General features: G+C 44.3%; 1 protein-coding gene across 4 annotated transcripts in view; it reads left to right on the top strand.

Moving 5' to 3' along the window:
- Positions 1–25,380, top strand: part of spata20 (spermatogenesis associated 20) — a 36,097-nt gene that overhangs the window by 3,861 nt on the left and 6,856 nt on the right. For 3 of the 4 annotated variants that reach the window (XM_076033819.1, XM_076033821.1, XM_076033822.1), the window contains exons 5-15: positions 6–149; positions 268–469; positions 561–691; positions 1,343–1,447; positions 2,118–2,192; positions 4,619–4,831; positions 5,159–5,351; positions 6,167–6,335; positions 12,130–12,338; positions 17,697–17,896; positions 19,158–19,238. In XM_076033819.1, coding sequence (XP_075889934.1) covers positions 6–149; positions 268–469; positions 561–691; positions 1,343–1,447; positions 2,118–2,192; positions 4,619–4,831; positions 5,159–5,351; positions 6,167–6,335; positions 12,130–12,338; positions 17,697–17,896; positions 19,158–19,238 — 1,722 coding nt within the window. Of the gene's footprint in view, positions 1–5; positions 150–267; positions 470–560; positions 692–1,342; positions 1,448–2,117; positions 2,193–4,618; positions 4,832–5,158; positions 5,352–6,166; positions 6,336–12,129; positions 12,339–17,696; positions 17,897–19,157; positions 19,239–23,233; positions 23,591–25,380 lie in introns of those variants that run through there. The other variant, XM_076033820.1, reaches the window with a different exon arrangement.

Here is a 25,380-nt window from a genome sequence, read left to right as displayed (position 1 = left end):
GACAGGCAACCAGTGGAGGTGGTGGTTGGCCCATGAGTGTCTGGCTGACCCCTGAACTTAGACCCTTTATTGGAGGTACATATTTCCCCCCTACAGACCATGGAAGAAGACCTGGACTCAAGACGGTTCTTATGAGAATCATTGATCAGGTACAAAAGAACTAGACAAAGACATTTTGAAGCTATTGTTTAACACTCGGGCCACTGCAAGAATCTTGTGCAGCTTCAATCAAATTAGGCAATAATGACAATAACCAATATTTATCAGTGGCAGAACAATCGACCTGCTTTGGAGTCCAATGGAGAGAAGATTCTGGAAGCACTGAAGAAAGGCACGGCCCTCGCTGCTGACCCGGGGGAGACTCCTCCGCTGGCTCCAGACGTTGCCAAACGCTGCTTCCATCAGTTGGCAAAGTCATATGAGGAAGAGTACGGTGGCTTTCGGGAAGCGCCGAAGTTCCCCTCACCAGGTAGATTCAGTGTGAAGAGCTGCACATCTCTGAGGGTCTCAGAACTACTGTCCCATCTGTGTTTCTGTCTTTCTTTCCCTCCCCTGGCCAGTCAACCTGATGTTCCTCATGTCGTACTGGTGTGTGAACCGCTCCACCTCAGAAGGTGCTGAGGCTCTTCAAATGGCCCTGCACACGCTGCGCATGATGGCACTGGGAGGCATCCATGACCATGTGGCACAGGTCTGAACTGATTATCTGTTAAAATACCAGATTTTTGAAAAAAATGTTTTGCTCTAAAATGTTGAACAAAAATACACTTTACTTCTCATAGGAGCTGCAATCAAACTTGCACTCTGGAGCTTCTATTTCTTTATGTAGAGACAACAAAAAAAATTGTAAATCTTATCTTTATTTATTGATTTATATTCTTGTTTCATTAAATGGTAAATAGACTGCATTTTTATAGCGCTTTCCTGCTACTTCACGGTACCCCAAAGTGCTTTACACAGGCCTCTCATTCACCCGTTCACTCACACATTCACACACCAATAGGTGGCTGCTGCCTTGCAAGGCGCTGCCAGCCGCATGGGGAGCCATTTAGGGTTAAGTGTCTTGCCCCAGGACACAACAACAGACGAGGATAGAGCGGGATTTGAACCGCCAACCTTTCGGTCATTGGACAACCCGCTCTACCTCCCACACATAAAAACTACACAGCTTCAAAAAAAGTAAATGAAAATATCAAGAGACAAAATTGGAAATGCGTGGTCATGTGACCAGTATGTATGCTTAATATTAACCTTATACATTTGCAGTGTAGTGTCGTGGGTTAAGAGTCTAATGTTTCATCACATCAGGTGTTTGCTTTCTCTTCCTGTCTGTCACCTGCAGGGTTTCCATCGCTACTCCACTGACTCCTCCTGGCACGTCCCCCACTTTGAGAAGATGTTGTATGACCAGGCTCAGTTGGCTGTAGCCTACATTACCGCATACCAGGTGCGCTTCCGTGTGTGTGAGCGCGTTCGTTTTCGCTGTCGTTGTCTGTGTGCACTCGTTTTTGTATTGGACAGGGCGTCCCGTCGCAGACGTCGAGTCTGTTTTTCTTTCTCGCCGAGCAATTTATCGCCGCATTAGGCGCTCAACGAGAATTATCGATGTGATTCTTGGGAAAACAATCACTGTGCTTCAAAGTTGCCGCAGTCACGGCGACGGACAAGCTGTGAGCAATCGCGCATCACAGTCGGTCCACTCGCTCGGCTCGCTGTTTTACTGGTTCTCGCTGGTTTCGCTTCCAAGTGTTGAGATGTAATCATGGTGATCGCAAGAACCAGAGGCTGTTTTTTTTTTTTTTTTTACAGCGGAGGCCACGACGTGGCGACAGGTTTATAGTGCAGAGATGGTTTTCGATAGGGACATCCGTCGTCCTGAGCGGAAAGTGAAATGCAATAGAAGGTCAATGAGAGCATGCGTGGCGGCGGGACGGCGCCGCGGACTCATTCTTCCTGTGCACGGCCCCTTAATGAGGATGTTGCAACCGCCGCAGTGTCGCATCCATTTCTGCTGCGCCTCACCTGCAGACAAATGGCACAACAGTTTCTTTAAGGTCATGTTTTGGTTGAATCATGGCTCTGAGCAGGCGTGTGCTTTATTTCCCTCCGTCCTCCAGGTATCGGGCGAGCGCTTCTACGCAGACGTGGCTAAGGACGTACTGCTGTATGTCTCCAGAGACCTGAGTGATGAGGTAAAGCGCTCACACGGCTGCTTGGGAGAGTGCGTTTCTCTGCACGATTCTTTTTTTGTTTTTTCTGTGTGTGTGTGTGTGTGTGTGTGTGTGTGTGTGTGTGTGTGTGTGTGTGTTCATTTCAAGGGAGCCGACGGCCCTCGGGTAACGAAGTAAGAGGTACTCACGCTGGGGATAAATAACGGCAAGTTGCCGTCAGCTTTTGAGGAATATGTTCACAGAAAACATGCGAGCGCTATAAAGTAGGACAGCGTGAACTCGCGCACTACGCGTTTCGTACTCCCGAGTGCAGACACACGTTCCACCCCGAGATATTGAGCGGCTTTGCCTGCGTGTGCACATCAGCGTGTTCATACATCCTCGAGTGCAAGGGGCGGGACCCTGTTGACAAATAGCCTTCTATACACCACCACCACCACCACCACGCGTTCTCCTTTGAGGGTCAGTCCCCCCGCCCCCCACCCACCCAACCCCCTTCGTCTTGATTAATGAGGTAACAGCAGCAAACAGGGTGCACAATGAAAACCACAGCGCTTGTGATCATTACATTCCCCGGGATTTATTATGTAATTACACGCTAATGAATTAACGCTGCAAAGGTAATTTACAACAGACTGTAGCTTTGTTTTTTAATTCGGGCCACGGTGGCCAGATCTCTCCGTGAGGTCAACTCCAGCAGTTCCCATAATGACTGTGTGAGAATGAGGGTCCACACGCGTGAAACCGTGCGTACGTCCAGTGGCCGTAAATCTGTCGATTGATTTATCGGCTGCTGTCAGATTTTTAATTTCAAAAAGTGATAAGTGGCGTTCCGTGAATGCCCCGTTCCAGCCGAAGCTTGTTTCAGAAGCGTCGCGCAGAAGTGGAGACCTCCTGACAGAATTCCTAGGTCATTTTAATCTGCAAAACAAGACAAACATGTGCTGGCAGCGTGTTGGAGGAGTCGGTGCTGCTGCTGCTGCTGCTGCTGCTGCTGCTGCTGCTGCTGCTGAGGAGGAGATTCCAGCTGAGTCGTGCTCTCACATGCGTGTGAGTCAGTCCATCATCGCAAGCGCACAATCATTGCTGTGTTGTTTTCCACGTTTCAGTCTGACAATACAACAATAGCGACATGAGCGCAAGTGCGTGTCTTCAGTCAAATGTGACAGTGATTCAGCAAATAGCCTTCGAGTGTGTTGTAAGTTCTGATGTCAGGCATGTGAATAAACACTGACGCATGAATTAGAATTGACATCGACATTTAAACACGCAGTGCTGTCAAGTATGACATAAGACTCCGCAACTCCCCATCTGTTTTGAACTAATATTCTAAAGTACTTTGACTCTTCCACACATGATAACCCCCCCTGCCCCCCCAACCTCTTTGACTATGTTCGCCCCAACCTCCCTTCACTCTCCTTAGCTTTCAGCAACATGTGTGTGACGCACAGCCATGGAAAGCAGACTTTGTTTGTTGTCCGTTGTGCCTTTGCAAAGTTAAAGCCTTCTGTTGCCCATCTTGTAAAGTGAAATGAGGAGACAGAGGACTCGCATCTTCCCTCAGCTCAAAGGGACTCTGTCGCTACGTCTCCTGGCAATCGTTCACGTGAACAGAGCGAGGACTCAGTGGGTCCGGCACTGGATAAACTTCCCACAGTGGGACCTGTCCAACGCAGGCGTGACTTGTAACCAGGTCAACACAAGGTTCAATACTTTAAAGGGATCCTATTGTGGCCATTTCCAGATTTAATAAATTAATTTTGGTAGTCTGCTTCCAACAATAAGCAAGTTTTGTTTTTTTTGGTTCAAAAAACAAAACAACAACAAAGCAAACTCCTATTGAACTGTACAGCCCTTACAACACAAGCACTTGTCTTTCTCAGCCTGAAGAGGCTGCTTTGGCTCTCCCCTCCCCTCCCCCACCTGCTCCATCTGTGGAAGCTTGGCTCACTGCTCACTAGCGCTAGCTAGCGGGGAAGTTGGCTACCAGCCCTCACGCACTGACACCTCAGCCACATAAAAAAAAAGAAAAAAAAAGTCTGAGGCGTTTCTGTGATAATCTGAGCGACTTGTTTCAGTGCAGTAACAAGGAAAAAAACAGCCTGCAAAGAAATGTGTACTTGGTAATTGTTTTTTAGTACGGCTTCATTCAATTATATTTTCGTCACTTACTCATTCAAATTCAAGGAACATCTCATCAACTTGCTAAAAATGGGTTGTGACCCAATGATAAGTCAGCAGTGTGAGCGACTGAGACAGTCACTTAGTTGCAGTAGGAGTGTCGGTCATTTGAGTTTTTGAGCAAGTTGGGCCAAACAAAGGTGTGATTCCATTATTTTTCCAAACTTTCTCAGTCATTTGTATGTTCTATGGTAATGACCTTCATTGGTCTGTGTTCATGGCTCTTTCCTCTTCCCTGCTCCCAATCTCTCTTGCGTGTCTGACAGTCCGGGGGCTTCTACAGTGCCGAGGATGCCGACTCTGTCCCACCGTCCGGGGGCGCAGAAAAGCGGGAAGGAGCCTTTTGCGTGTGGACGGCGGCGGAGGTTCGGGAGCTGTTGTCAGACGTGGTGGAGGACGCCGCTGGTTCTGCCACACAGGCTGACGTCTTTATGCACCACTACGGGGTGAAAGTACAAGGCAACGTGACTCCAGAGCAGGTGGATGAAACACTTGTGCTCTGATAATGACGCAACTCTGATGCCAATGTTCAGAGGATTAGCAAAATACATGAAATGAAAATAAATGAAAAATTAATTTAATTTTCTTACGATTACAATTATTAATTACGTTAATAATTATTAATATTTTTATCATTAATATGTAATAATTATTATATTGATTACAATTAATTGTGAAAACCTTTTTTGATGTAAATTTACAACGACACAGTCTTCCGTAGAAGTCACATGATGGGTATGTCTGGTATATATTAATTTGTTTGACTTTCTTGCCCCCCCCCCCCCCCGAACTTCTGTTGCTGCCAGGACCCCCACGGCGAGCTGCAGGGCCAGAACGTGCTGATTGTGCGCTATTCAGTGGAGTTAACGGCTGCTCACTTTGGCATCAGCGTGGAGAAAGTCAACGAGCTCCTGGCCTCCGCCAGAGCCCAAATGGCAGCAGTGAGGAAAAGTCGACCTCGGCCACACCTGGACAACAAGATGCTGGCTTCTTGGAACGGTAACGTCTGCAAGAGGATACAGTACAGCAATACGCCTCACATGCGGAAGCTTAAACAGAGCATTTGTGCTGGAGGCTGTCTAATAATACGAGGCTGCTCCATTGGAGTCAGATTTGAAACAACAAAGATGCGGATAATGTGTATAATATGTGATTTTTTTTAAAACACAATTGGCCAATAAGATGGTCAGGGGCTCCGTCCTGGGGAAAGTGTGGAGTTTGCTCGTTCTCCCTGTGACTGAACGGGTTCTCATCGGGTACCCCAGATTCCCCCCACCGTCCAAAAACATGAACGTGAGGTGAACTGGGAACTGTTAATTGTCCGTAGGAGCGAACGCAAATGGTTGTTTGTCTTCCTCTGAGGCCCTGCGATGAACTGGCAGCCTGTCCGGGCTGTGACCCCGCCTTCACCCCGAGACTGCTGGGATAGACTCCAGCACCCCCCCGCTACCCCGCCTGAGTGCGGGAGAAGCGGTTGTAGAAAAGGAAACAAAACCTTCAGGCTACTAAAAAATGCGAATACTGGAGAGCGTTAACGAGAGCGTCAGGCTGTAAGAAGACGCAGAGAATTGTCGAGTCAGACACAAGCGCTGCTCTTCGTCGTCCTCGGCCGCGACACTTGAAAAGACCAGAGTGTCTTCTGGCTGTGTGGGCTTTGAGTCGCGAGTTGAAAGAGGGCCAGTGGGACACGGCTGTAATGAAGGAAGAGAACGACGGAAAACAGACCTCAAAGAATGCGACGGAAGATCTAAACTGTGCTTTGACGTGAGCGATTGTCCTCTGAAATCTTGGAATCTGTCCTCTGCTCCACTCAGGCCTGATGCTCTCGGCCTTCGCTCGCGTGGGAGCTGTGCTCCAGGACGCCGCTCTGCTGGAGAGAGCCGTGCGGGCGGCCACCTTCCTGAAGGAGCATCTTTGGGATGCGGAGCAGCGGACCGTCCTCCGCTCCTGCTACCGCGGAGACGACATCGAGGTGCAGCAAATGTAAGTGGACGTTCCTGATTGGATGGCTTCTCTGCTAAAGCGGCCTGTTTATGTCCAGTGAAAGGGAATCCTGGGAGAGTCAGCGGGCAGTTTGCACGCTGGCATTCACCAAACTAGATTAAATATCATTGGAACTTCTGGCGGTTTGGTTGTATAGTTTTGTGATTGTGAGTTTATTTATGTGTATATTTTATGATAAATTGATAGGTTTATTAACAAGTTGTCCTAATAATACACTGTACTTTAAACTTTATTTGAACCTTTCATTCGATATTTAAATTTAAAATTAAAAATCTAAAATTTGAAATTAAAATTTCAATTTGAAATTAAAATCAAAATTTGAAATTGAAATTTACAATTTAAAATCTAAATCAAATTTTGAATTAAAATGATGCCTTCAAATAAAAATGTATATTTCCTTATTACAATTAGAATGATGCAGCATATTGTTTTTGAGGAGACATTCTCCGTCTTAATTTACAGTTTGAGATGGGGCTTTCGTGGCTATCACAGAGTTGGTGATTGGTTCTAATGTGTCTGCAGTGTGCTGTATATAGACAGTAGATCAATTGTTTGTTTGGCCGTGGATGTCCATAATCCTCAAACACCGTGAACATCTTACTCCCGCTCTGTAGCATTAAGCTGGGGTTACCACTGCGTTTCTGGCAGAGAGAGATGTTTTCATAGAGTTCATGTGCTCGGTGCAATTATCAACAGCCCTGGAGCGGGTGGGAAGTCAGCGGGCTAATTGAGGGCGGATCAAAGGGGCTAAAGGATCCGTTGACTCTGGCACATTCTCATCGTCGACGCGCTGCGCCTTTAATTATTAAAGGGTTTGACAAGTATCTTCTCCAAATGATCCTGACCCGTTCAAGACCCGCATCCCTCAGCACAGCCTGAGAGAATAGTCTGCTTGTATTTAAATAATTCATATTGAAAGTTCCTGTGTGTGGAATTTATTAATCTTATTGACACTCAGGAGTAATGAAGTCATCTCAGTGTCAGGCAGACAAAAACCAGACAAAGATCATTCCTGTGTTGTGGGAAAATTAAAGCCAGCATCATAAATAACATTCATTCTTTTTCTATGTTTCAGCATGTTTAAGATTCAAGAAAATTGTGTGTAAAATTCATATTTATTAAGCTCCATTTATCAAGGCATTGAACAAGGTGTCATGGGTAGTCAGTATACTGGACCACAGTGAACTTTAATGCAATGTTGCCATAATACACCTGCAGCCTTGCTGTGGCCTGACTAACTGCCGGTAAAACAGGGAGAGCCCACAGAAACAAGGTAATATCTGAATGCGGGTGCATTGAAACTCGCAATTGCTGACCGGATTACTGTAAAATTGCATTTACATCCACAGGTCAGCAATTTGATTACTACCGTCACCTCTATCATTCTGCATGTTGAGAAATAAATTACCCCATGTGAACTGCGGATGCTGGATGTGAAATGACTCACCGTGGGTTTTTTTTGTTTTGTTTTATGTTTGCATTTTTTTTAGACTGACCCCACGCTGACAACGAAAGTTAAAATGTGCAATTGTCAAGCAATCGCTAAGGTGGTGGTTGAAAGCGTCAGGAATCCTGTGGGGGAAGTCCTACCTGACCATATGAGGCACAGTCTGGGAGGTGTGGAGCCAAATATTCCAAAATGCCTGGGAAATGTTCAAAGTTCCTGCGGAGGGAAAAGGCCTTTTTTTTTTGTTTGTTTTTTTTTGTTTTCTGACTGGCCAGTTCAGTCACGTGGGAACCGTGACAACATTAAACACAGCGCACCTTGTTGATTACACACCGCCCGTGTTCCGCTGTCCTGGTTCTGTAGGCCAGCCCGGTGCCCTACTTACTGCCAATGAGCGAACGTCGGATGCCACGGAATCAGCAGAAAGTATACCAGGGGAGCTGCGGCGCTCATGATGAAATGCACGCAGTCTGAAACTCGCATCAATAATAAGACCCAGACGGGTGCTGAACAACTCTGGCCTTGTTCCACGGCTTGTGTTGCATCCATAAGTGTCCAATCCAGGGGGGGTGTCAGCACACAGAGTGCTTACCAAGGCTCTTTTTCCCAGGCGAGCCAGGTTTATTCTCCGTACACGGGGAAAAAACACATATGCGCTTGGCTGTGAACTCATTTCCTATAAGGAGCGATAGGGGGGGTGGGGGGGAGGGGTGATCTGGGCTAATTGGCTGCGTTGAATAACTGGTGCCATCCATTCCCCCTGGCCATCTGCCCGTCACTGGATGATCAGGTCTCACCACTGCCAACAAGGAGCGGAGGAAATGATGAGAACTGGAACAGTAGGCAGAGGCTTATTTCTTTCATTTAAACAGCTGAGATTTCTCACAGTGTGCAAGTTTCTGACTGAGAATACCTGCTATTTCCTTTCTTTTCTTTTCTGTGACTCTTGTGTTTAGATGGGGTTGGCGTCTGTGCGTTTCTTTTGCATAAATTGTCCTTTTGTTCTCCCTTCAAGGGAGAATTGTGTTTGTACCATCCCATAAGTTGTCAAAACAGTCGCTTCTTCTCTGTAGCTGATTTTGAAGCAACTCCGACACCGGTGTTTTCAGTTTGCCTGCAAGTGTGAACCTCTGGATCGAGCTCACCGTGGAAGTCACCAGAAATGTGCAATCAGTCAAACGGCTTGAAAAGGATCAAACTGCGACTCTTGACATTTCCCCCAGTTGCAATGGAAAGACCTTTCCAAAGTGATCCTTCACCACAGGCCAAAGCAAAAAAAAGATTCTGAAAAAAACCTGTTAAAGTGCAACTAATGTGCTGTGGTTCAATTCTACATCTGGTCCAGTAATGCTCTCATCACTGGGAGGTGGCATTTGGCATTGAGTGAAAATCAAATACACATCCTCTGATGTCAGTCGTGTTAAAACAACTGGCACCACAGCGTGGCTGGCACTGGTGTGGCTGGATTGGAGTGGGATACTTTATCTTTGTCCACTTTTAAATGTATTTTTATTTTTTATTTTTACCTTTTACCAGTTTATGTCATTCACTCAGATGTACAGAGTACATAATTAAAATAATAATAAAAATACTCAAGGATTTTTTTAGTGATTATACACACCCATCGCAACAGTCGCGAGGCAGTTTAGATAGCGGATCTTGGGCCAGTGGAATGTAATAATCTACAATACTGCAGCACTTGCACACGGGACTATTATGAGGTGTGTTTCCATAAATCAGAATCAGAATCAGAAATACTTTATTTATGCCGAGGGAAATTCTTTTCGCAACAGGGTTCCAGTCAACTTGAGAAATGTACATAAAATATAGAAAGAAGGATAAATGTCATTTCATTTGCATTTTCAAGATTCAATTAGAAAACTCCATGGACATGGCAATAATTCAAAGAAATCCACAGCTATTTTCCTTTGTGTTGCAAACGTGCTACGCAGCAGATCAACAAAATGTCCATGCCATTTGAATAACACACTCTTAATTATGTTTTGCTGGTGTGTGAGTGACAGTTAGCATACTGGCATCCTTGAGGGATGATAAGCAGTCTGTTAAAACAGTGTGCAGGTTGTTCCTCTTGTGTTTCAAAGTGTAAAAGGTTGAATGTGCACGATTCGGCCAGTTTGTTTGAAGTTAAGCTTCTCTGTCGTTTCCTCCTTCTGATTTCCTTTCCATTGCTGACCTCTACTGTTGTTGTTGTTGTTGTTGTTGTTGTTGTTTTTCTCCCCAAGTGGCATTAGAATGTGTATTTGAAACGGCACTGGAAATGGTCAGACTGTATGTTCCGTGGCCGGAGAGCAATATGGAGTGAAAGGTCACTCCAGCTGTAAAACAGAAGGGAGTTGTGCTCATGTGACTCACATCCCCCTTGTGGGTCTCTACGTCTGTGCATCATTTATAGGGAATAGATGACGCTTGTGTTTGTGAAAATGATTATATAACCTCCTTCAAGTGCAACGATAAACTGACAAGGTGTTTCTCTCAGTCCTCCCTGGGAAACCAGTCATCCAGGTGCCTTGGGGAAAAGGACTGCTGGGAACTTCTGAAAGCCTTCAGTGACGCCCTCTTCAAGTTTTGCGCCAGGCTGTCACCCCTGTCGCCAGGGCCACCTCAGCCAGATGACATGTTGTGATGTGAGAGCTCTTTTGAAGAGTTCTGACGTGACCTTTGGAGGCCAGTAAAAGTTCCAACAACAACAACAAAAAACAAAACTAAACCCTCTTACCATCATGACTGGAAGGCCGGCCGATACACCGTCTGAATTCTCACCTCCAGGTCGTGCAGTGTTCTCTGATCGTTGACCACTAGGGGTCAGTAAACTGCCCAATACAGGTTGTGGCGATAGACGAAGCTAAGCTTTGTAAATAGAGAAGGCGCAACAAATGGGACTTTTATCCCTTTGATCCCCTGAGCGTCTGCATGCTGTGATGAGCATATCAGTGAAGCGAGGTCTGAGCAGACAATAGCACAAGTGTTTGTGTTGCAGCGTCCTTAGCTGTGGTTGAGGGGCTTTAAACTGAACTGTAAATGACACACAGCAGCAGAATGGACATGGTGTACATACAATCCAGGCACATCCCCTCTCTGTCTCTGCTTGTTCATACATCTTACATACGTTTAGACACTTTTACACTCTTTTACAAACAACATCGTTTTTTCAATAAGTTCCATTATAGTGCTGCTCTTGCCGTTTTTTTCTTTCTTCACTGTGACTGCTGCTGTGTCTGTTTGCGCAGTCTCTCGTAAGCATTGCCACTTTCTGTCATTTCACTGCCCATCCATCATGAGTATGTGACAAATAAAGTTCTTAAATCTTGAATCTTGACCATGGGGTCATATTGTACACCAGTTCGTCCCTTTTGGATCAATGTTGATCAGATCCTGTCCAGCAGGAGAGTGCTGACTGTCTCCTTTTTTTCTTTTCTTTTTTAACTTGCAAGTCAGACTTTGGCTTTGACGTCTGTCTGGGCCAGATAGGCACAGATATACCCCCTACCTCCCTCATACCCCCCCCCCCCCCCCCCGCCCCACCCACTCGACCTCTCAAAGTCCTTATGCTCCCCGTCTTCTCCAAAACCCGCTCCTGTTTCCAGCCTCTTGACCGTCAGCCACCAGCCTGGCCTGATGCAGCGCTATCTGGCCTCCTGTCACCGTCCGTCCCCTGGCACTCACCCAGACCGGGTGCCGTGGGAATTGCAAAGTGGTGGTGGGGAGGGGGGGCCGTGGGGCCGTGGGGCCGTGTCGGAATGCAGACGGATCATGTCGACTGGGAAAATGTTGGGAGAGAAAAAAAAGATTTCAGAGGGTGTGAAGCTGGAGGAAGGTCTAACCAGGGGCAGATTTGTCTCATTACTGTGCTGCTGCTGCGTTTTGAATTTCAAAGAGCGCGGGGGCCACAGGTGTGGCTGCATGTGTAAAATGCCTCTGATGTCTTGGCTGGGGGGAAAAAACTGTGAAAACAAACGAGGAAGGGTTAAACTCTCACTGCTCTCACTGCTGTTGGGATGAGTTATACTCAGTGCTCGACGTTTATGTTGTTTTTGCAGAGCCGTGCTGTCACAAACCATTCTCTCTGCCGTTCCACAGCCTCATTTTTCAGGCAACTCCTCTCCGTTCCGTTACACAAACATTTGCTTTATTTAAAATGAGAGGAAGGAAAACAAGCCGAACTAGTTCACCCGCAGTAACTCATCTCCCGGCTCTTCGACATGATCTTTCAATGAATACTTAATGAAAACTGTCCTCATTGTCTCTTCTCTCCCACTGCTCCGATCCCCCCCCACACATCTCCTCTCCCAACTGCACACTCTGCAGATCCCCGCCTATCCCCGGCTTCCTCGACGACTACGCCTTCATCATTTGCGGCTTGCTGGACCTGTACGAGTCGTCGCTGCAGACGCAGTGGCTGCAGTGGGCGGAGGAGCTCCAGCTCAGGCAGGATGTGTTGTTCTGGGATGAGCAGGGTGGCGGCTACTTCTGCAGCGACCCCGCCGACACCTCTGTCCTCCTGCAGCTCAAAGAGGGTGAGGAGTGTTTTCTTTGTGGTCCCCCCCCCCTACCGAGTTAGCATCAGTCACTTTGCCGTTGGAATGGGGATCTGTAGACCTACCGGTTAAGTGTGCAATATTTGGAGATTTTGAAGAAAAAACAGTGACATCAAGTGGTTACATTTTAGATTGCAGTGTCTTTAACTCTCTGTCCCCATCCCGAGTTTGCCAGTGAGCTACAGTGGCCTGCACAGCCAAACCTGGATACCTTGTCCTCCTTCTTCTTCATTGTTTTTTTTTTTGAGGTAGCGAGCAGTCACCCTCGTTACGAACTGCGCTGTCAGGCGGGCTGGATTGTTCCTTTAGAAATATGGCAGAGCAAGACCCTTGCTATATCTATATTCATATTTATATGTATGAAAACCATTGTAAGGGTAGGAAAACCAAATTACATTTATTGCACTGCGATTATATACTTTTATTAATGTCGTTTTTAACAATATAAAAATCTTGCTAAATATTACACACTGGACCTTGAAGTCATTGCGAGCTATAATGTTACTGTGATGGGCAACGCCACAGGCCTGTTGGTCCATGGCGATAAACATTGTCTGGCACAGAAAACCAAAATAGACTTGCGATGATGCTGAGGGAATTGCAGTATTTACGTAGGAATACAGTTCAGAGTGATTTATTCATGTATTTATTTATTCACTCAGCGTTGAATTTTGGCCTGATTTCATGAGGTGAGTGGGAAAGTCCTCGTTCAATCCCGCCAGGGCCCGCCATGGCTGTGGTGTGTGTGCGTGTGCTCTCGTCTTTGAACAACAATCCGCTGTTTGTCAAGAGCGACGTCAACCGTCCGTCGTCATGGCAACACTAAAGAAACGGGGTCAATAAAAGTCAGCGGCCTTGATTCCCTGCTGAGTGCGTATTTTGATGCCAGACCACCCATTTAACGGAACGCTTGAGCGCGATCCAGACCAGTCGCTGAGGATGTTATGTGAAATCCATTGTTGTGGCTACAAGCTGCATGTGACGTAACGACAAGTTACAGACAGATTTTGCCCATTCATTCAGTCATTCATTCATTCATTCATTCATTCATTCATCAGGTTCATTCGTTAGTTGGTTATTTCGTTTTGCAGTAGGCTAATTATGTGACGGCCTCCTCAGATATCAGATAAAGAAAGAAAACTACACTGATTGATGCATTATTTTCTGGATGCCCGGCCAGTGCCGTGCTTTTAGAGCGAGCAGCTGACGAGATGTGAATGTGAATTGTCGTGACCTTTTATGCACCCGCTACTCTCTCTCTCTCTCTCTCTCTCTCTCTCTCTCCCTCTCTCTCTCTCTCTCTCTCTCTCTTTCTCTCTTTTTTTTCTCGGCCTGCCATTCCACTCGTCCAGCTAGAGCTGCCGGCAGTTGAGAGAAGCTGACACCTTGTAGACATGCAGACATTTACCTTTGATCTGTCAAAGACCAAAGAGTGTGTTGCCTTGTGCCTTTGACTCCTGCGATAGTCTCTCTGACGACAGCCATTCGCTGCCAGGGCCTCCTTCCCCCATTTATATTCAGACTCTAATTCTCTTGTCATCTGCCGTCCGTGGAAGATCTTTTCTTTAAACATATTGCATGCTGTCAATCCTGTCCTCTCGTCGCCTTCAAGACGTGTCTAATTTGTTTTTTGCACCTGACACACAGCTCACTCTTTCTGTCCTCCCATCTTGTTCTCCTTCTTTCATTTGGTTTATTCATTTTCACTTTTCTTTTCCTAGTATTTTTTCACTGTTTGTTATTTTTTTCATTTGTCACCATAATTTGCTTATTTTTGTCTTTCTCTATCTTTTTGCATTAACGTGTTTTTGTCTTTTGCCCTCTTTCCTTTTGCTTCTTCATTTATCTTTCCTTATTGCTTTGTTTCTTTCTTTTTCTTTTCTTTTCTTTTTTTTTGTCTTAGTTCATTTTGTTAAAGATGCCAAGCTCAAAAGAACCTAAGCTATGAACCACAATTTTACAAATAAGAAAAGTTCAACAAAACCAAACTTCACTAAGAATCCTATTGGATAGATTTGCAATATTTAATACAACAAATGTGACACCTTTAATTGCTGTAATGCACAAAGCTTCAGCACACAGCAGGCTTGTTTCCATGATGATGAGAAGGGCAGGCGAACAGGGGGAAAAACTAATATATACTAACAGTTGTTCTGGTTTAAATGGCTGGCAGATCAGAGATGATGGTTGTTTGTTTGTGTGCGCAGCCACCATCGCACCTACGTCTGCCTGTGTGTGTTTATCGAAGGTGACGTGTGAGAGGTTTTCCATCTGAGAGGATTGACTGTGCCATTACGGTGGCGGTGCAGCGTTGGGTTGGAGCCCATTAGTGACGCTACACCCGCTGCAGTGTAGATGCCTGTCACTGCAAGACGGATTACCCCCGACGCACCGCCACCGCGCAGTGCACAGCCCTGCCTGCCTCCCCGTGTGGCTTGTTTTGGAGCGGGAGGGCTAAACGATGCGCAATATGTGTTTGACTCCATTATTCACTTTTAATTACGCAGACATAATCATTCACAATTACTGGGAATGCACCCTATTAAGTGGCCGTGAGTCGTTTCAATTCAAAGTCAGCAAGACTTGTAAATCCTGTCGATGTGAATATTAGGAAAAGAAAATCATAGAATGGAACGATTAAGTGAATAAAACTACTATTGAGGGTTTGCAGGCTGTGTTTCGCATCAAGGCCTTCAGTGACACACTTAGTATTACATACATATAAAGATAACACAGAAAGTAAGGAAATGTATGTTTGGTAGATTATCTCTTTGTCGTAACAATGCTTCTTGGCTGTTTGACTTGCAGAGAAGATTTCTCACATTTTCCATGGGAGAAACCCAGATATTTTGCTCTGCTGCTCACCCCACTAATGCACGTTCCTTACAAATGTGGCACCATTTAAAAGGGGAATAAACAGGCTTTCCAACAATATTAGATTTATTTCCAAGAAGCATTGTTACAACAAAGAAATAATCTACCAAACACAATTTTTTTGGCCAACTGTTTGTGTTCTGTCTACATGCTTAGTCTCCTACCTAAATTAAAACACTTCATAATAACATCAGAGCTTTCAAAAAATAAATGTCGATTTTAAGACATTAGTCAACAAAGTTTTAACAAGTCCAGCAAAAGTACTCTTTGGGGGCTTAGATAAGTTTGTCCAATAAACTGTCATACACTGTCATAAGCATTGTCGCCCTTTTATGTAAGACACCGAGGAGACGATAACAAAACAAAGTTTTCATTGAAAATAAAAGCAAACAGATGATGTGCATTTGTTCTTCAGCACAGGCAACAGCAAAACAATTCAACATTTTGGCGAAGCTGCTGCACCATGTTATTTACATTATATACTGCAGATAATTCAACAACTGAATCTTTACCTTTTTCTCCTTCCTCCATCATGGGCTCATCATCAAGTTAAGTCTTTCATGCTCTCACGGGAACTTATCCAATCACAGGGGGGGGGATACTTTTGTGTTTAAGTTGGCCTGCTACTAATGGGATGACAGTATCACACTATGTTGTAGTGAGATTTGTCATCAATTTGTCATGCCGCATCTGTTTTCAGCGGTTCGGCTATGTTAATATTTGAATTATTGGCAGGCATTTCTGTGCTATATTGTCACATTGGATGCGTTTGTATTGAAAGTGTTTTTTCCCTTCATACTTTCTGAAAAGTTGGCACACTCTGTTGCGTAACCCTCTTTTGTTTGCATCGTTTTGTTTGTTAGCTCAGGGCTGAGGCAGAGTCAGAACATACTGCAGGATTAAAGGCCCAATGTGTAACATTTAAAGGGATCATTTGGAATCATTTAAGGGGATAATATGACCTCTTTATATATCCGGTACACGAAGAGAAAAGGCAGCCATATGGTGACATAACGTCTGTACATTGCCCAGAACATTGATGTGTTTCACAGAGGATTTACATTCACCAACAGTACTTAGTTTGGAGACACAGGCACTCGGCGCCCAGAGTGTTGCTGAGGAACAGACCTGTGGTAAACTCGTGGCTTATGAGAGGATCACCTCCAGGCTCCTTATTGGACACAGTAAGAGATAAGGACCAATCACTTAACGGGGCAAAGTCATGAGGTCATCCCTCAGTCTTATCACATCACACTGCACATTAAGAGACTCTGGCAGGATGGTGTGTAGTCATGAAGAGGTGACAGAGCTGCAGTCTTATCCTCCCTAATGACTTCTGGATTGTTAAAGAAACTCATTCTTTCCCCCCATGAAGCATCACCTCTGAAACAAGATTTGTCTCATGAGCGTGCACGGCTGTTGCGTCTGTGACTCTGCACCATCACTGTGCCTGATTAGTCTTGCAGTTCTCACTTCTTGCCTTTCAAGTGGAGACCAGTTTGCTTTTTAAATGTCTTTGTAAATGTGGATTCTAGCTGTAAGTGATGCAAAGCAATTACACTAAAGCCTCGGTTCAGCCTGGGCCTGGTTGTGTCTTGTGCTGCGAACTGACAAGGACCCAGTCAGAAATGCTGCAGAATGTCTTTCCTTTGCCTGGATTTGGAAACTGTAGATTTAAATGTTCCTTCAACTTGCACGCAGCAGACTGCAGGTCAGGGTGCCGGCGTGTACAGACCCACAGAAATATCCATCCATCCATTTTTGACATAAAAACGTTTACACCCACTCCTGCGGCGAATTCAGAGTTCCCAATTTGCCTCACATTCGTGTTTTTGGACTGTTGAAGGAAGATGGAGACCCCCAGAGCAGGCAAAGGGAGAACATGAAAACTCCACACAGAAAAGATCCAGACCTGGGGGTCAAACCCACGAGTGACAACCACAGCACCACTTGTGTGGACCTTCGTACAAAATAAATAACTTTATTTATTTATTTATTTTTGCTCTACTTTATAGGATGACGTACCTGTAAACTCAAGTAAAGTTGTCAAGTTTAGAATCTTGCTGAAATGCTAACATTTTTAGCCATTTCCAATACTGCAAAACCAGTCAGCATCCTTTGAAAAAGAGGAGGGCTTCAGCTATGGCTGTGTTTTAATTAGTAAAATACCCTCTCATCATCTTCTGTGGTGCTTTTTTCCAATGACCTGTTTCCCAAATGGAAATAAATCAATACATACATCAAACAGATTTGGGGAAACATTCCATCCAATGAGTCAAGTGAGAGAAAAAAAAATGACCAAATACATAAAATCCTGATGAAGAACCTCTGCCGTCAGTTTTTTGCAGAGCTTGCCGTGGCAGTTGGTTTGACTGCAGTGTGTTTACACAAGGAGTCGAACTAGCCACTATAGAGTACCAGAGTAAAGTGTTGTCCCCCCCTCCCCCATGTGTGTTGCTTCAGATCAGGATGGAGCTGAGCCGAGCGCTAACTCGGTGTCGGCGTCCAACCTTCTGCGTCTGTCCCACTACACTGGAAGACAAGAGTGGCTCCACAAGTCCCAGCGGCTGCTGGCAGCCTTCTCCGATCGTCTCACCAAGGTCCCCATAGCTCTGCCGGAGATGGTGCGGGCTCTGATGGCCCAGCACTACACTCTCAAACAGGTTATTCATCTTCTACCTCTCTTCTTTCTTTCTTTCTGTATTTCACAACTTTTCCCTAGTGGGATAAATATCGTAGCTGTGATCTACTGTGAGCTCAGACTTGGAGAAGCAAGAATTTATTATTACTTATAGAAATATTTTCCAAATTTTTTTTTTTTATAATAGATAAAAGAAAATGGTAAAAAAATGCTGCTTTTATACTATCTGTCTTTATTTTTTTCCGCAACTGCTGATAAATGATGTTAACCAGGAAACACTGTGTTGAAATCAAATTTTGTTGCAGTTTACAAATAAAATACACAGAGAAAAAGCAATGTGTGTAGTTTAACAAAAATCAAAACTTAAATGTACAACTGAGAAGACGCTAAAACTTTGAAGCGTTTACTCAAAAAAGACTCCAATGAAACCAAGAGTCAGTTGTAGATAAAGTTGCAAACTCAATGTGAAAGTTATTGGAAACTTTGGGTTCAATTGTCACACAACTCAGAAAGCTAGCTATTGTCACAGTTAATGGTGATGGTCATTATTCAAGCCCCTTTGTCTGCCTGAACAAGTCGGCCCTTTGTCATGTGACATGCTGATGTTATGAATTGTGTGTTTTAATACAATAGTTGTAAGGCATGGAATTTTCAAAGTTCTGGGTAGTTCATCAGCATCATTTTCAGCTGGACGTCGCCTGCTAAATCTTATCAGTTTTTCTGAGACTGTTGAACTGTTGACTGCTGAATTTTCTTTCGGGATTAATAAAGTACTAATCAATCAATCAATCAGTCAATCAATCTGTAACTAACAGTATGTCACCTGCTCCCTCCACTCTCACGTTTAATCTCTGAAAAACTCTGTTGCTCCAAAACTGTATTTGTATTTTTTTCCCCGTATTCCCGCATCTGCTGCGCCCCAGCCAAATCGCAAATCAAAGTTTTTCCGAGCTGCCCTCAGAAAACTTATGCTGGAGACATGTGCTGGGCGACTTACGGAAGGAGGCTAGTTAGCCTGCTGTCAGCCCTGTGTGACCTGCGCAGGATGAATTGAGGCTGGAGACCGAGGGTAACAAGCTCTGGGGCCAGCGTGGCAACAAAGTCCCACAGCGAACACCTGCCTCCCTCGTTACAGCAACAGATTCACCCCGGACTTCTGTCGCTTCCTTCTTTCCTCGCTCTCTGATCTCTGACCACAGTTTTTTCTTCATTCAAACTCCGCCTCTCTTCACTCCTTGTTCCCCCACTACCACCCGTATTGATTTTGGTTTATTTTTTTTCAGATTGTGATCTGTGGCCAAAGGGATTCCCCGGACACAGTGGATCTCTTAGCAGCAGTCAGCTCCCTATTTCTCCCACATAAGGTAAGTGTGTTAAGCAGCGATGCATCATTTTGACAAATGCACGTGTCATCTTTCGCCCGAGCAACCCTGAAAAGCAAAGATCACCGTGCGGCAAAGACGCACGCGTGCATTGATTTACTCCAACCGCTGCGCCTTCACTGTGGCAGCACATTAACAGTAACCTTTTCCAACCTGCTCGCACACGCACACGCACGCACACGCACGCACGCACGCACACGCACGCACACGCACGCACACGCACGCACGCACACACACACACACAGACCCGTGCCAATCCAAGGATAATGTCCATAGATGGCCCGCTTAGGTTAGCTGTTAGGCCAAAGCAATCTATTTCTTTGACTCAACTTGCAGCCAAACCCAGTGTTTGGTGGTTACAGTTCAACAACAAAACCTTTTATGTAGACATTAAAGTGATTATTCTTGTCAAACTCTTAAGAAGCAAAAGGTTCCGTCAGTTAGTTTTTGTGTTGTCATTTATATATATTTATAATACAATGCACATTATATACAATATAACACACTTTGTTTATCATTGCCAGATATAAAAAAAATGATTATAAGGTGTTATTTGTTTTTTCTGGGGCAGAGCATCACATCATGCACCCTCCCTCTGTTGATATCGAGCCCTTGCTGTTCTTTAGTTTACATAGCTGGAAGTTGTGCATTGTTGGTGCATTGGTGAATCTGTCTCCTCCTCTTCCGCTGCCGCTCTTATAAAGAGGGAGAAACAACTGCCTCCACGGCAGGCCAATGTGCCGGAACTTCAGGAAACACAGACAAATGGCATCTAACATTGTCCAAATGGATGCTAATGTGAGCTAACATTATGCTGGATACCAGAGAGTCGCGTTGTTGTGTTTCTAAGGGGGTCACTTTCAGTCACGGACCTGCATCCGACACAGAATTCTGCTTAATACACAAGTGGTTTTAATTGAACTGCTTTTAATGAATGAAGCTAAGCAAAAAGTGCAACTGCAGGTTGCAGAATTCTGTGTTGGAGGCAGTGGAAACAAAACAAGGTGTGTCATCAACTCACTGGGACTCGCTTGGTGGTTCATTTACAAATTTATTCAAAGCATTAAAACAATGCATCGACACTAAAATAAAGTTCATCCCGTTTGAATAGAAACATTGACATTTGTTATATTATGTTATCCTTTTTTATTATCACTGTTGCTGTTCATTTGCATACATACTGTGTACAGTGGACGAGACTCCATGAACTCCATCCAGCTGCATTGTCTATACAGCTCAGTGAGTTGAGACTAAACACAAATCAAAGGAGAAAACAGTCAATAGTGTCCTCTTGAAATATAGATGAGTGGTGCGGCGTCAGGCTGTGGCTGCACAAGCTGCAGGCCATTCCGCTACTCAAACACAATATCTCGTCCACAGAGAGAATCATGAGCAAGAAGTGAGATTGTTCCTTCCCCTTTCCTTCCCTTGTTCCTTTGGTTCCTTTGGTTACTTTTTTCAAATGTCACTTCTTTGACTACCATGGCTTGTTTCACATGGAATATTTTCAAGTTTTACTACTTATCAGATTTGCTCTGTGAATTTAGAAATTGTAAAGAAATTGTTAGAATCGTTATGATTCGGTCTGCCGGCTGGAAGTGATCCAATACAAACCTGAGTCAACCGATGTGGTATCAGGTCAAAAATCCCCAACAAAAGAAAATTAAACTTTTGTCTGCACTGGGAAGGATGAATGGTAAAGATGAAAGGATGAATGGTAAAGATGAAAGGATGAATGGGAAAGTGTTTAATGAGATAAATACTAGAGAGTGAATGGCCCTTAACGCAACATTAGGGATCTATAAGCTGTGAACATGTCTAATTTAAAACCCATTACTATGAGGCCGGTTTTCTGGTTTAAGTTGAGCAAGCTTTAATTGTGGGTGATGAGGTGATCAGCACCAATCTTGTAACGCACACGCTCGTTATAAATCATTTGTATGTCAAACAATAAGCAGCCACCAATGATACTAGCAGCAAATGATCTGCAGTAGTTCTGTAAGTGAAACCGAGTGTGTTAACAGTGCAGATCAGTTTTAACAGTGGTTCAAGGCACAAGGATTTGTATTTTATTGCGTATTCTATGACTGTACTCTTCGTCATCCGGCATGTGGTGGCAGACTCTAGGGGGAGCTCTCCAAATGAAAACGGCCAACGAAACAGCAAAGAAGCCACCAACTGTTGCAGTTCCTTTCAATGTGCCATTAGACAGGAATTAGACTAAATTAAACTGCACTGTACTACAGTCTACTGTATTCAGCTTTTCTCAAAATTACAGAATTTCTGCAGATTTTAATTTGCTAAGGGTTTGTGCGTTAGAGAATGGAAACAGCCCTGTATGCTGACTTACACGTCAAGATCGTTCATGGTCAAATGGTGTTTGTTAAGGCAAAGCTACATTGAATGGAATAGGCTGTAGATTGGAACGCAGGAGGAGTGGAGTAGAAGGAGCTCTTTAGAGGGAAGAAGGTCTTTTGGGAAGTAACTGGGAATCCCTTAAGACGCGGGCGGCGGGGTGAAGCGAAGGGCAGGCGGCGGGGAGGGAAGAGGCTCAATCAGGAAGCACATATCAAACAGCGAACTCTGGAGAAGGATTAGAAGCAGTCTCGCCCAGCCCTCCCCGCTGACCTCTGACCTCCTTCCCTCCGCTCTGTCCCTCGGCCATCCACTTCTTGGTTTTTGTGCGGGCACGTGTGTTTACGCACACACTGTGACGTGCTCCAGGAATTGATTCCCTGTCCTCGGCTAATGACCTGCTAAGCCCAGAAACCAGCTAAAGAGCCGAACCGGCGGCGACTGACAGCTGTGGCGGAGGTCACACAGGTTTGTCCGAGTCGTCGCTCAGCTTCCCGTCCCTTCTTTTACATCCGTTTTGCACCGCATCATCGACATACACTCACATCTCCCTGCAGTCGAGATAGATTTACAAATCTCCTCGTGGAGCGATTGAGTGTATATCCTTCTGTCTGGTGAATTCTCCATGTGCCAGTTCCAGGGCAGTATGGGGGAGGTGTGCGTAGTGTGTACACTCGGGATCCAGCTGAGTGGACAGCTTAATAGCGTTGTCAGAGATATAATCCTCTTCCGGTGGTCGTATCTTGTCTGTGCTTCTGCTGATGCCTCTTGCCGTCGCTTGACGCTCCGTTATCCCCGTCCCAGCCCAGCCTGGTAAATAAAACCCCAAGCTGAAGAGATAAGACTCCTTTCCGCCAGCTTGTACACACAAAGTTGCAGATGCTAATGTTTTTGTTTTTTTTCCCCCACTCTGTTTCTTTTGTTGCATAAGCTGGAATTGTTTTCCTCTTCTGTACTTTCAAGTCAGGAAGCCGTGTAAAGTGTAAATGGAACCAGGCAGTAGTCTCCACCGGTGTGGAAGATGAACAAATACAAAAGTAACATTATGCAGAAATTCAAAATTTATTGTCTCATATTTAATCTATGCATTTTCTATGATTATGCGTATGTTACTGGAATTTTAATACACTTTTAAACTTGTAAATCTGTTTTTTTTTGTCTCTTCATTTCTTTTGCAAGCGACCCAAAGCCAAGTATAAACTTTTAAGAGAAAAGGAAAGGATTGTAAGGGAAGTGTACGGCCCATAAATGGGAGAAACGCTCTCGCAAATTTTTATTAGCGCAGCAAAGGAACAGAAAGCAGAACATTTTGTTCATTTTTAGTGCCAGCACACATTTTCTGTTAGCGCTCCCTGTATGTGGAGGATGGTACATTTATTGCCTTTTCACTCCAATTTGTGAAAATGATTTGTGTATTTTCCAGATTCTCAATTTTGAGTAATAGTCATAAAAGCTCACTAGACGCTATTAACAAGCAGTCACACATTCATTCCTCTTTTTCCTCTCAATTTTCCTGAGATAACCAGATCAATAGGATCCTGAGATAATAAATCTGTTTTTCTGAGACAGTGGGATAAATAAGTCAGATAAATAACTAACAAGCTATCCTATCTCCTGTGTAGGTATCCATCCAATAGGAGCTGCTCTGATTTTAAGTCTCTGACCCACGGCTGAAAGCTCATCCTCTGTCCATTTGACTTCAGTAATCAGTCGCTCAATAAGAGTGGCATCCACAGCATATTATCGATCCTCTGCTGCACACAAGCATGCTCAATATACACTTCTGATTAATAGGAAAATGCTGTTGTGGATGTGAATCTGATGCCTTTTCCTATGATATGAAGATTACACTCAGAATTCACCTTCCCTTGATAACAGCTTGTAGCTTTTCACAGCTCTATACAATATGGTGACAAGAGTTTTAAAAATCTGTGTGTTGCTTTGCTGTCTGTGGTTTCTTGCACTGAGTTGATAAAATTGTAATGTTGCAAGAAACATAACTGTAAGTTACGTGCATTTTTACTTTAGCCTCTTAAATGATATATTAGAAATTAGCATTAACATACAGTTGACAAGCTATTCCAGGTACAGTGGCCTGTAAGTCCATTCTCAGCCGTTACACTAGTCTAATATCAACATGACTTGGTTGTGCCTTTAATTCTTTTTCACGCCACCTGCTGTCCTTGAAAAGAAAAGTAAAATCTATTTCATATTTGTTTATTTTGGGTTTGTCAACATCATTTCTGCCTTCCATTGAGTGTGAAACCAACAACGGTGTTACTAGCATCCTCTTTCTCACTACAGCCCCTTTAGCTAAAGTCCTCCTCACACTTCTTACCGACCTGTTCTATTCTTATCTCGCACTGTAACCAAAGCATCACTTACTCAGTGGTTTACATTATGCAGTAATTACAAAGTGGCATATGTCTGCGCATTAACATTTCTCCTGCATGCATTAACCTGAGTGTTAGTTAACGCACAGATGAATGCTCAGTGTGATGTAACGTCCCTCATGCCCTGGTTATTCCGTCTTTTCACACATGGCATCAGATAGCTCTCCACCTGCCAAGCTGCACAGCTTCCTGTGAGAAGTTGGAATGAAAAATTAGTTCCTTGATCTTATTCCCACCTTCAGAGCCGCTTTTTGACAGAGGCCTAATGAAATACCTCTCGTGGAATCCAGCAGTCCTTCATCTCACATACAGACTCTTGGTAGTGGCTGTCGTCTTGGAGTCATTATTGTTTCAAGACCAAGACCAAGACCAGAACTTTTCAATTTTAAAATTACCTTAAACACAGCAAACTTTGTTTGAGGTGTTCATAAGTTAACTGTGCTATCTATAATTCAGTTTAAGTTTTCAAGAATTTATTTTCTTTCTAAAAAAATAAATGTACATTTTAGTGTATTGTAGTATTTTATTGACATTAAATAGAGTATGTACAGCGCTGCACACTTTATTGTATTGCACTGCCAGGGCTTGCATTTGAATAGAATCGGAAATCATTACAATTAAATGGAAGGAGAAACAGGTAATATTGACTGTAAACCCACTGCAGAAGTCAACGCATTGGAAAGACGGCTAGGCCAGGTCGTGCACTCTCAACATGCACAGGCTTAAGATGAGCCCATTATTAAACACCAATTTAAAGCGATTGTAACCCAAAGCGCTGTGAGGTGATTGGAGTCGAAGTCAACTTGTTCACACTTGGCAGCTTAAGCAAAACAACCCCCAAGAATTGGTAAATTTATGCCTGGCTATAAGAAAAATCCAATTTCCTTGGCATGAAGACACATTCCTGTTAATTTTTGGTTAGTGAAGTGCCTTAGGACACGACATTTACTCACATTTATTACCAGCTGGGATGTTCAGAGATGTCCATATGTCAGATTTGATGTCCTTAACATTTTGAAGTTGTCAAGCCTTTTATGACTCTGGTGGAGTGAAAATCCCCTTTTTATTTAACTGCGACCTGAGCTGACGAAGTACGCCGTTCTTGTCGGGGCCTGATTGAGGAGAGAGGCCATTTACTCTGAGGAGACCTCAAGGTATTCTCGCACCTGACTAGAGAGTCCAGAGATTTAGTGGAGAACGTCCCGTAGAGACTGTCATCGTAAAACTAATGCTCAGTGCCACCAGGGAGCAGAGCCTGTACTCAGTACTCACCTCACCGAGCTATTCACTGATGCTCAGTGTTCACCTCACTGATGCGTTCACGTTGTCACTTTTCTTCTTGAATTGTTTCAAATTAACAGATCAGACCATACTGT

The sequence above is a fragment of the Nelusetta ayraudi genome, unplaced genomic scaffold, assembly GCF_046127955.1.
Source record: "Nelusetta ayraudi isolate G7.1 ecotype Tasmania unplaced genomic scaffold, CSIRO-AGI_Nayr_v1 ptg000042l, whole genome shotgun sequence".
In the NCBI taxonomy this organism is placed as follows: domain Eukaryota; kingdom Metazoa; phylum Chordata; class Actinopteri; order Tetraodontiformes; family Monacanthidae; genus Nelusetta; species Nelusetta ayraudi.
Note: the sequence above shows the minus strand (reverse complement) of the source record. Positions and strands in the feature narration are given on the sequence as shown.